Source organism: Echinops telfairi, unplaced genomic scaffold (genome assembly GCF_000313985.2).
Source record: "Echinops telfairi isolate 266 unplaced genomic scaffold, ASM31398v2 ScPeMD7_19;HRSCAF=73, whole genome shotgun sequence".
NCBI lineage: Eukaryota > Metazoa > Chordata > Mammalia > Afrosoricida > Tenrecidae > Echinops > Echinops telfairi.
The window spans coordinates 1,800,128-1,812,529 of NW_022103916.1; the positions used below are offsets into that span (position 1 = coordinate 1,800,128).

General features: G+C 43.0%; 1 protein-coding gene across 5 annotated transcripts in view; it reads left to right on the forward strand.

Annotated features, from left to right (window-relative positions):
- The window catches only part of KDM5C (lysine demethylase 5C), a 43,097-nt gene extending 34,730 nt beyond the window's left edge, over positions 1–8,367 (forward strand). For 4 of the 5 annotated variants that reach the window (XM_045288279.1, XM_004713132.2, XM_045288280.1 and 1 more), the window contains one exon: positions 49–1,182. In XM_045288279.1, the coding sequence (XP_045144214.1) occupies positions 49–414 (366 nt within the window). In that variant the 3' untranslated portion in view covers positions 415–1,182. Of the gene's footprint in view, positions 1–48; positions 1,183–7,630 lie in introns of those variants that run through there. The other variant, XM_045288281.1, reaches the window with a different exon arrangement.
- The last annotated feature ends 4,035 nt before the right edge of the window (positions 8,368–12,402 follow it).

Sequence of the window (12,402 nt, forward strand, 5' to 3'; positions counted from 1 at the left end):
GGGCTGACCAATGACCGATGATCCTTTTCTGCCTATTTCTGATCACAGCTGGAAAAGGCAGAGCACCATGGGAGTCGGGCACGTGGCCGGGCCCTGGAGAAGCGGCGGCGGCGGAAGGTGGATCGGGGTGGGGAGGGCGATGACCCAGCCCGAGAGGAGCTTGAGCCAAAGAGGGTACGGAGCTCAGGTCCAGAGGCTGAAGAGGCCCAGGAGGAGGAGGAGGTGGAGGAGGAGATTGGGGGTGAGGGCCCCACCCTTCCCCTCCCCTCCTCTGGCAGACCCATCCCCCAGGAGAACCAGAATGGCTTGGAGCGTGGGCTAGTGGTCAGTTCAGACCTCTCTGACCCTTTCTCCACTCTGACTCCTGGGCTGCATATGCCTTGCCCACAGCAGCCACCTCAGCAACAGTTGTGACAGTGGCTGAGCCTAACACAGGCCCCCACCCCCACCCCCTACCCCTGGCCTCAAGGATCCTCTTTCTGACCATCAAGCCTGCTTCTTGGGAGGTGGGCAGTGGGGTAGGGGAGATGGCTACTCCCCTGGCCCACCACCAAAGTCCTCTGACTTTTATATTCTGACTCCAAGGTATTGTTCAGACCTCAGCTCCTGGGGGCCGGCCCCTGGAGTCCCCCTCCCTGGTAGCCTTTAAACCAGCATTCCCAGATAGATGGGCAGGGTGGGTGGCTGGGGCTGTGCCAGCACCATTCCAGAGACGGCCAGTGCATATGCATACTGGGGAAGCTCCTCTCTTCCTTTTCTCTCCAGTTCCAGCCTGGCCAGGCTATGTTACAAGAACGAACCTCACCTCCCTCTTTTTCTTCCCTCTCCCTCTTCTCCCTTCCCCTGACTGTTCCACCCAGGAGGAGGAAATTTCACATAGCTGTGCTCACAGTTTTTTTATTTTAAATGAATTTTGATGGGGAGTTGGAATAGAGCTCCCTGTAATCCGAAGAAAGCTTTGGTGCTTGTCCTCACAACCACTTCATCCCTCCCTGTCTCCTCGTGTCTCCTTTCCTCCTCCTGGGTTCATGTTGTAATAAAAGAAGATTGTTGGTGTGTAATTAATTTGTTCAAAAGAAGAAAGGCAAAATAAGAAACTTGGTTCCAATTGAAACCTATGTTAATTTTATTTTATTTTTTCTCTTGTTAGAAATAAACCCTTAGCAACATTTTTTTTGGAAACATGTTTCTGAAGTGCATTTCTCTTCAAAGGGGGAGAATAGTGCCCCCATCACCTGTTAATGGAGTAGCTGCAGTGCTGCCACAGTCACTAAGGCTGAAATCAGGGTGATCTGTGATCTGAATTGAGTTCTACCAGCTCCTTTAACTTTGGACCCCAACCTTTCACCACTCCCAAGTCAGTTTTCCTTGCCTCCCATTAGATGGACCTTGGCATACTGTACCCAAACTCCTGCAACATTCTCCAACTTTATGCCCTCCAATTTTGCCTCCTCAAGGTGCCAGAGGGAATTTCCCCCACAACTTTATTGAAGTGTAGTTTACATTCTTATAGAACTCACCTGTTTTGTATAATTCAGTGATTGTGAGGATGTTTCTGAACTGCAGAACTGACCGTATTCATCTGCTTCAGATCTTCCATGACGCCTCACTCCTTGACATATAAATGCTTTACTGTCCAACTCATGCAATGGTAAGGAAGCTTTCAGTGGTTTTTTTCTCAACTCTATAGAGTTCTTTTTGCCCCAATTGAATGGGAACTAAAGCCCAAATATGTGGTCTCTTAATGCTCATGCTTACTTTTTAATAAAAACAGTATCACCTTATAAAGAAAATTGTACCTCTTGCCATTGTCCCAATCCTCCTAGCCCGAGGCAATCACCATCTACTTTTTTGTGTCTATGAACTTGCCTATTCTGGACATTTATATTAATGAAATCTTAGATTGTACAGTCATTTGTGACAGACTTTTTTTACTCAGCATACTGGTTTTAGGGTCTTTGGCTCAACTTTAAATGTACATATTAATGATCCCATAGTAGTTGGACTGATTCTTTCTCTTCCAGACCACAAAGTCTGTACAATAAAGATGTTGGACTATATCAGGTGCCATCACTTAGAAATTGTTTACATAGTTTAATGGAGATTTAACCAGCTTGCATCAGCTTCATGATGGGGTCTTTGGCCCTCCTTTGTAGTCCTGGGTGCTCTGTGTTCAGACTTGGCCTGTGATGAGAGAATGCAGGAACATGCCCTAGTAAACCAGCTGGCTTTCCACCATAACTAGCTCCTTGAGGGCGTCCCTCTCTTGGGACTAGGAGAAGTAAAGTCAAGCTCTGGTCTCTTGTCTTAGAGCTCAGCACATTCCCTCTTTCCACATCTGAATTTTCAATGGGTTCATCCATCACTAAGTTTCTGTCTACTTACCCTTAAAGTTTTCAATTGACATAAATGTGATAGGTAAGAAACCCCTCTTCTGAGAACATTGGTAAGATGTCTGGCTCAGCCTTGCCAGTCTTCAGGGATTAGTGGACAACCCTATGTCAGCTTGACTCAGACTGACCACATGTCGAACTGATTATGAAAAGGAAGTTGGAAAATTGACAAGCCTGAGCTGGGACTAGCAGAAAGTGTCAGCACGTCACTACTGTTTCTTCCCCTAAAGCATTCAGCTACCAGAAGGGGAAGGGGAGAGGTGTTACCCACAATCTTCAGTCTGGAGAACTGCTATGCGTGGGGGCCAGGATTCTCCCAAGTTATGGACCAGCCTTCTGCCAGTTTCCAGACAGCCTTTCCATTTAGATTTCTCCCAATTTTTGCCCCCTTTCCTAACCTGTCTTGCAAAGTACAAATATCACCTCTTGGAGAGCTGTATCCCTTCCCTAGAAAAGGAGAAGTGATTGTCTCAGAGGTGCCTCAGATGAGTAGGGGGTGGGGAGGAGGGCTGGGTAAGTAGAGAGCATCCCCACCTCAGTCATTTTCTAGACACTGCCTTTCTGCTGTATCTCTTTTTGAGGTTACTGTATCGCTCAGGGTTCATGGGTGATAGGAAAAACATTACTTCCAATAACTCTCACCCCCACCTTAAGTCCAATGGACCTCTTTCCCCCTCCTTACTGCCTCCACTATGCTTTGTATAGTGTCTGACATATCCTAGAATGAATGGTTCTTTCTGCCCTCCACCCCCAAGTCCCCCATTCTTGAGGAAAACCCTTGGCCTAAGTAGTCTCTGTCCACATTTGGAGGTCTGGGCCTTGTACAATCTGGGCTCCAAAAAAATGAAAGAGAACAGTTGAGGTCTTCCCCTTCAAGTGACCGTGCCTTCCATAAACCTCCATGGGAGTAAAGTCTGAGGTGCACAGTCCACGGTTGCCAAAGCTCAAAAAGTTAAAAATAATATAGCGTCACTAACGATAACTTGATACAGGGATACTATGAGTTGAGGCTGAAAGCCGTTTCTGAGACTTAATTTTTTACAAGAGTAGGAAATCCACCCCCCCATCTTCTGTGGGACAGTTAGTGGATTTGAATTACTGACCTTGATATTGCAGCCCAACTCCACCACCATAACAGCAGGCTTCCTTGACAGGAAAATCCAGAAATTGTGGAGTTGGGAGCCAGAGGGACTTGGCCCTAGGGTACTCACATTCCAGGGAAAGGAGCACTCCCTTGTAGTGTGAAGTATTTTGCAAAAACTCTGTCAGACACAAGAAACGCCTCTCGAAGAACAGGTCTGACCCAGCATATCAGCTGAACAACGGGGATTTCTACTACAGCTCTGAACCTAAGGTCTGTATTGCCCTTGCAGGCACAGAAACGTAAGTGGGGACCCAAGTAGCTTAGGCCTGGATGAAGCATAGGCAGGAAAAGCAAGTACAGACCCAGAAAAAGTGTCTTTCCAGTGAAGACAAATCACTGTCCTCTGTGAGTAGGCTTCACAGTAATCAGCCACTGGGAAATAGGTGGGGCTCAGTGTTGATCTCTGTTGGCAGGTTGGGAACTTGGCCACCTACCATTGACTGTGGTAGGTGGGTCCATATTGCTGAACATAACCTCCGTGTACCTAGCCTCTAGTAGTTATGCACAACGATATAACAAATGACCCCCAAATGTAGTGGTCTAAAATAACATTTCGTTTTTGAGAGTCAAAGATAGGCGCACCTGCGTCTTCTATTTTATGGTGTTCTGCAGGCTACAGGTGTCAGCTGGGGTTGCAGTTAGTACATGGGAAGGATCTGTTGCCAAGTTCATTCGGGTGGTGGTTGCTGATTGAGGCTAGCCTTAGGTTTCTTGCCACACGAGTAGCTTACAGCATAGCAGCTGACTTCATGAGAGCAATCAAGGGAGAATCCAGAGCGGGCGAAAATGTAGCCTTAATAGCCATCTCAAAAGTGATCTACCACTTAACATGTTCCACTCATTAGAATAAATCCTTAATTCCAGGCCATGCTTGAGATTACACAAGGTGGGTAAATATCAGGAACCATCATTGAAGGTCATCTTGGAGACTGCGTGCTCTAAAGATTCACAACCCTGCCATACACCAAACACCACCCTAAAAGTCTCGCCCCATTGCAACATCAAAGTCTAAACCAAGTATAGATATGAGTGAGGCACCTGAGTGTACTCCTTAAGTATGTCTATTTGAGTACTTTTTGTAACTAGATCTGTGAAGCTAAAAGAGCAGTTTATATGTCCCCAACACACACTGGTAGGGCAGGCATAGGGTAACTGCTACAGACCTTCCCATTCAAAAGGGGCAGAATGGAAGACAAAGTAGTCACAGGCCCATAGCAACTCTGAAATCCAGCTGGGCAAATAAATAGAAATTCCTTGGTTAAGACCTGGGGACAACTTCCCATGGTTCTAGGCTCACTCTGGGCTCTTGGTTCCACCTTCTATGACTTCTTTGCCTTTTCATTAAAGGCAGCACTAGTTTTCTCAGCCTGCTTCCTTACAGTAGAATATTGAGGGCTTGATAACTTCTTTAAGGACCCCCGGTGGCATAGTGGGCTACACATTGGGGTGCTAACCAACAGTTCAAAACCACTAGCTGCTACAGGGGAGGACGATGAGGCTTTCTACTCCCATAAAAATGTACAGTCTGAAACCCAGAAGGGCAGATTGGAACATACTCAATGGCCGTGAGGTTTTTTAAGTTTGGTGCCACAATGTGAAGCACTTGGCTGTTGGTCTAAAAGACAACAGTTCAACCCCACTGAAGAAAGATGCAGCAGTCTTGTCTCCCTGAAGGAAACCAGGGGGCATTTCTGCTCTGTCCTATAGGGTTGCTATGAGTCAGAATCAAGTGGATGGCAATGAGTTACCTTATTTGATTTTGTACTCTAGGTAATTAGTTGCTGCCAGTGATTCCATACCAGGCTTTGGTGTTGATCTCCGCTGTTGGCAAGTTGGGCACTGAGCAGTAGCCATAACCCGATTGATCTTGGCGCCAATCTATAGTGTTGAGCCACGTATAACTGCCATGTCTGCCACGATGACATTTTGTGCAGAATACCTTTGGAAAAATTCTGCTGGCCTTTCTAGGTCAGCAGGGATAGATGTCTGACATCACAGGACAGGACATCTTGCCCACCTGATTGAGATTCTCCTCCACAGTAGATATTCTCTGGTGCTCATTTATGTGGAGTTCCTCGCCCAAGAGGCACAACCATCTTCCTTTTTCAACAGTATTTCATTTCTACTTACCCAGTGGTTCTCAACCTTCCTAATGCCGCCACCCTTCATAACTGTTGCTACTTCATAACTGTAATTTTGCTACTGTTATGAATCGTAATGTCAATATCTGATATGCAAGATGTATTTGCATTGTTACAAATTGAACATAATTAAGGCATAGTGATTAATCACAAACCAGTATGTAATTATATATTGTGAAATATTTATGTGTTTCCTGATGGTCTTAGAAAACCCCTGTGAAAGGATCATTCGACCCCCAAAGGGGTCGCAACCCACAGGCTGAAAACCGCTGACTTACCCAAATAGAAACTACTCATGAATCAATAGAGATCCATACCTCTGACCATCTCTGCAAACAAGGTTTTCCTACTGGAAGAATGTCCTGCCTCGTTGTCTTTCATCTGTCCTAAGAGAGACCGTACTACTTCTATTCACTTCTAATAGACCATCTGTAAACCCAGCTTGAGTACTGTGCCCCTTAGACACCGGTTCACAGGGGACTACCCACGAGGCCTTATCTGTGAGTGAAAACGGGAGTCTCATCCACCTGCTTTTCTAGACCTGCATGGATAAGCCTATTTAATGGAGGCATGCTGCAACACGTAAGGCTTTTAAACAGCTCACAGGAGGCATCTCAGGCTGCACAGGTCACTTGGTGTCCTATATTCACAAAACAGACCCTCTTTTTCATTTTTACCTTTCTCTGCATCTGGGACTCCTATCATCCAAACAAGGCCACTTAAAATGTTATTCTATATTTCTTTGGTATTAAAAAAATACTTTATCTATATTCTGCTGTTTTCCAAAAGAGCTCTCCAATCTGACCTTCCTATTCACTTATTTTTTTCTTCACTCCTATCTTTTATGTATATGTATTCTGATAATATACTGAGGAACTGGGGAAATCACCACAGGAAGGGATTTGAGATCTCCTGGGCCCAAATTTCATGTATTTCCTGATCTGATTGTGACTGGTGGGTCACAGTGACATTCTGGTTCACCTGGGATTAGCATTAATTCAGAGCCAGTAGCTAGTTTAAATCTGAGTATTTTACTGTCCCCAGAGCACCCTGGTGATAGATCCCTTTAGGGAAAGCAAAGAAGACAATTTCCCTACACACACGTTTGATAAGTGCAGCAAGGTTCTCCTAACTGCACCTAGCCTCCCCTCATTCAAGGACTCGGCTCTAATCTGTGAATTTGTGGCAAGGCTAGGACTCAACATTTTGGAGACTAAATCAGGCTTACATTTGCCACACTAGAGGATGGTGCAGGACCCAGCAGTGCTCCGTTCTGTTGTATGTAAGATCGTTATGAGCCAACTCCTTCACACCTAACAACAGGTCAAAGCATTCAGGTTACTGCTATGGCTCTGCTGCACACTACAGGAACTACACCCCCCGCCCTTGTCTCTGGAGGTGATCCTGTCATTCCCATTGAAATCAGGGAGCCTATTATATCCAGGAGCTCTGGTGGGATATTGGTTACGTGTTGGGTTGGATCCGCCTAGTTGGCAGTTCAAAATCACCAACAGCTCCTGGTAGAAAATAGAAAGACTGGGCTTTATACTCCCACAAACAGTTACAGTCTTGGAAACCCCACAGGGAGTTGTTAGGGGTCACCATTGACTCCATGGCAGTGAGTTTTATGATATTCACTTACCCTGGACCTCAATCTTCAAGGGGAAAAAAATTTAAGGATGCTAGTACCTACTCATGTATTAGTTAAGGAAAGCTGCTTCTGGGACAGAAGAAAACAAATCTGTGATTTAACAATAAAGGTTTCTTTTTACTCCCCAATAAAAGTTTTTTTTTTAGTTTATTTTTACTCATGATATTTTAAAATAGATGTTACTAGTTTGGCCACCCTCTTCTAAATGATGATGTTAAAACCATAGCACCTTCTAGCTAGAGAGTCTTCTGTCTTCAAAACATGGTCATCATCTTACTAGTGTTATCTCTATTCCATCCAGCCACAAGAGGAAAAGATCATGTGGAGGAATTTTATGAACTCGGCCTGGCGGTAGGAAACTTCACTGCTTCAAATGCAGGAAGCATGGAATTGCTAAGGTTCCAAGATATTGGACATATTGAACATATCTCAAGAATTAAAAATAAAACAACCCACTGAACTTGCAAGAAAAAGTTATTTCTTCAAACATTTTGATTTGAACTCAAGCAAAGCAAATAATGAACACTCATGATTTTCCTACTGTTTTGACACAGAAGAGATTGGAAAAAATATATAAGCAGAGCCATTTCATCATTCCAAAACATTTAACAATTTACCTATTCATTATCAAAGTGAGCCACTTTAAACCAAATGATATAAAGACAGATTATTACTTCAAGCAGCAGCATTCTATTGTTCTTTAGTGTCTATGGATAATAGTTTCATAGGTACAAGAACATTATTTACTTAAAAAGATCTTATGTATTACAATTAAAGAGTAACACTATTTCCTGCTTTATATACTTTTTAAAATTGTGAAACATAACCTCATATAGGAAAGAGTATGTGTAAACAAATTTTTAAAAAACAAACGTCTGTGTAACCACCACTCCTGTCAAGAAACAGAAAGTTACCCAAACTGAAGAAACTCCTTCCTTTCCTGATCACAACTTCCTCTAGATCAGCGGTCCTCACCCTGTGGGTCGCGACCCCTTTGGAGGTCGAATGACCCTTTCACAGAGGTCAGCCAATTCAGAACAGTAGCAAAATTACAGTTAGGAACTAGCAACAAAAATAATTTTATGGCTGGGGGGTTTGTCACCACAGCATGAGGAATGGTATTAAAGGGTGGTGGCATTATGAAGGTTGAGAACCACTGCTCTAGATCAAGAATAATGACAGTAAACTTTTATAAATGTAAATAAAACTTTAGAATATAAAAGTCCCATGTATCCATCAGCAATCTTCAAGAGCCATCAAAATATTTTTGCCTTATTTGTTTGTGACATATAACCACATTTTTCTCCCTCTCCATTCTTCCCTCCTCCTTTCCCTCTTCCTCCATGTTCCCTTCTTGGAATAGTTAAAAGTAATCCCCAGACACATCATTTCACCCCTAACAACTTGAGTTTTCATTTCAAACAGAAACATTTTCTTATATAAGTACAATGTCATCAACACACCACTGAACAAAATTTACAATCATTCCTTAATGTTACCTCATCCATATTCAGTTTCCCAAATAAACTAAGAAATGTCTCTCAATAATTGGATTTGAAAAAAGGTCAAACATTGATTTTTACGGTTACTATTTCCTTGCTTTTCTTTGACATTTTATCCCCTAAATATGAATTCATATGTATATTGTTTAGTTTTGCCTTTTTTTTAAACATCATACAGGTGGAGTAAGATAACATGCATTCTTTTGTATCTGATTTTTTTCTACATTGTTTTTGATTTAGATCTTGCAGTGTAAACAATGACTTAATATTGCCATCCTAGCCATACTCTTCCATTTTGTTATGCATTGTAAATCCCACCCTCTACACCAGTGATTATAGTCCCATTTTAGAGTGAGTTATATGTTATGCTAATGAAGTAGGATTAAGGTGTTATGTATCTTGAGTTCCTGTCTTACTCAAATCACCACCTTTAGTTTCTTTGGGAGTGTGGTCTGCAGATTAGCCCTCATCTTTGATATCTGTGTTAAAACAAGTGCTTCCTGTTTTAAATGGTTCCCTAATATGCAAACCACCAGCCTCCAGCTTAATTGAGAACAGCAAGGAGCTGGGGCCACAGAACTGGGTGAGACTAGAGCTGGCCTGCCTAGCATGCATAGAAGTGATCTACATGTCCTTCACCTAACCTTTTGGCATCAGAAGGCAAACACTCTGCCTCCAACGAAGCTCTAGATGTAGGGCAGACACTTTGACTATGTGCAGCTGACTAGTGCTGAATCACCTGGTGATGGACACCAATCAGACACCAGTTGCCTCCCTAAAAGACCACTGGCTACTCGGGTAGCCATCTTGGTCACAAGATGCTGTTTTGAAGCAAGACCTACTTTTACTTTCAGATGTTTTGCACCTCTGTAACTGCACTGAGCAAAGTTGGTAAGTTCTCTCCCTTGCTCTGGATCCTGCATCTGGCTCAACCTTTGTATGACCTCAGGTCAGCCTATCACCTCACCTCATTCACCAGCTCTGCAGCCTTGTTAGCCAACAGCCTGATTTGCTATGACTGAAGAGAAACCCAGATGGACAACTTCCGTAACTGTATGAATGAGCCGTTTCCTTGACAGTTCTGTGAGACATTGCAGTGAACTGCAGAACCCTGGGACATTGAGGGAGAGTACTGAGGGGAGGAGTGGTGGTTGGCATCAGAAATGATGGGAGATTTGAAGATTACACATCAACATTTGGGGCAGGACATTTTTAGTCCCCACCTGATTGGGACCAGCCTTGTACTGATCCTTCTAAAAATTACTTTTTTGCAGAGCTGTGTTTCTATTTTCTTGACTGTGTAGTATTGCATTGTATGTATATACACAATTTATCAACTATACTTTTGAAATACATTTGGATTTTTCATGATGTTCAGCTATTTAAACAATGTTGCAAGAACATTTTTGTACATGTCTCCTGGTACACATAAATGTATATTTCTGTAAGGTATATGCCAAAGAGAAATTGTTGGGACAGAGGGTATACCAACTTTTCTAGTTGTTGCCAAAACTTTTAAGTAGTTTTACTCAGGCACTCAGAACATGAGAAGTACCATTGCTCCACATCCTTATGAATCCTTGCTAGAGTCAATTTTTAATGCTTTCCAGTCTGATAGGCATGAAATTATTTCTTATTGTGGTTTAAGTTTGCATTTCCCTGGCAACTAATAAAGGTGGGCACATTTTTATATTTTCTTGATCACTTAGGTATTAACTTCTACAAAATGCCAGTTCAACCCTCTGCATATTTTCTATTGGCCATCTATCTTTCTCTTATTAAATTTTAGGACTTCATTTTATAGTTCAGATTTAATGCAAAATATAGTCTACCCGTCTGCAGCTTACCTTTACACTACTTATGTTATATTTGGGCAAAAAGAAGTTGTAACTTTTAATGTCAATTTTATCAACCCTTTCTATTTATGGTTAGTGTTTTTGGTATTTTGTTTAAAAAATATTTTACTACTACAAAGTCAACAATATATTCCCTATATTGTCTTCCCTGCCTTTTACATTTAGGTTTATAATCTACCTAGAATTTTTTTTAATTTTTTAAATAATTAAATCATTTTATTGGGGGTTTGTACAATTCTTATCACAATCCACACATATATCCATTGTGTCAAGCACTTTTGTATATTTGGTTCCCTCATCATTCTCAAAACATTTGTTTTCTACTTCAGCCCTTGGTATCAGCTCCTCAATTTTTCCCCTCCCTCCCCACTCCCTCCTCCCCCATGAACCCTTAATAATTTATAAATTATTATTATTTTGTCATATTTTATACCGTCCGACATCTCCCTTCACCCACTTCTCCACTGTCTGTCCCCCAGGGAGGAGGTTATATGTAGATCCTTGTAATCTATTCCCCTTTTCTCCCTCACCTTCCCTTGACCCTCCCGGTGTCGCCACTCTCACTACTATACTCGGGTTCATCTGTCCTGGATTCCCCATGTTTCCAGTTCCTATCTGTACCAGTGTACATCCTCTGGTCCAGCTGGATTTGTAAGGTAGAATTGGGATCATGATAGTGGGTGGGTAGGAAGCATTCAAGAACTAGAGGAAAATTGTGTGCTTCATCATTGCTACACTGTACCCTGACTGGCTTGTCTCCTTCCCACGGCTCTTCTGCAAGGGGATGTCAAATACCCACAGATGGGCCCTGTGTCCCCACCCTGCACTCCCCCTCATTCATAATGCTATGATTTTTTTGGTCTTTGATGCCTGATACCTGATCCCTTCGACGCCTTGTGATATCACAGGCTGGTGTGCTTCTTCCATGGGAGCTTTGTTGTTTCTCAGTTAGATGGTCGCTTGTTTATCTTCAAGCCTATAGGACCCCAGACTCTTTATCTTTTGATAGCCAGGCATCATCAGCTTTCTCCACCCCATTTGCTTATGCACCCACCCTGTCCTCAGCAATCATGTTGGGATAGACTGGTGTGCTTCTTCCATGTGGGCTTTGTTGTTTCTCAGCTAGATGGCCGCCTGTTTATCTTCAAGCCTTTAAGACCCCAGATACTATATCTTTTGATAGCCAGGCACCATCAGCTTTCTTCACCACATTTTTTTGTGCACCCATCGTCTTCAGCAATTGTGCAGGAAGGTGAGTGTCTCAGACTGCCGAATTATTAGAACAAAGTGTTCTTGTGTTGAGGGAGTACTTGAGTAGGGGCCCACTGTCCATCTGTTTCCTTAATACTAAACCTATAAATATATGTACATAGATCTATTTCCCCCTCGTATATAAATATATTTACATCTGCATATGCCTATATTTAGATCTCTATAAATGCTCTTTGCCTCCCAGTTCTCTCCTCTATTTCTTTGTACTTTCCTCTTGTCCCACTATCATGTTCAGACTTCATTTGGGTTTCAGGAATTCCTCTTGGTTACATTGTCCTTGATCCAGCCCTGCCAGACCTCCTACACCCTCCTTGCCACTGATTTTGAATCGCTTGTTGTTCCCTTGTCCCTGGGTTTGTTAACACACACTTCCTTTCCCCCGCCCTCCTCTCTCCCATGTTCCCCCAGAACTGTCATCCCGTTGTTCTCTCTCTTCCGGCTTG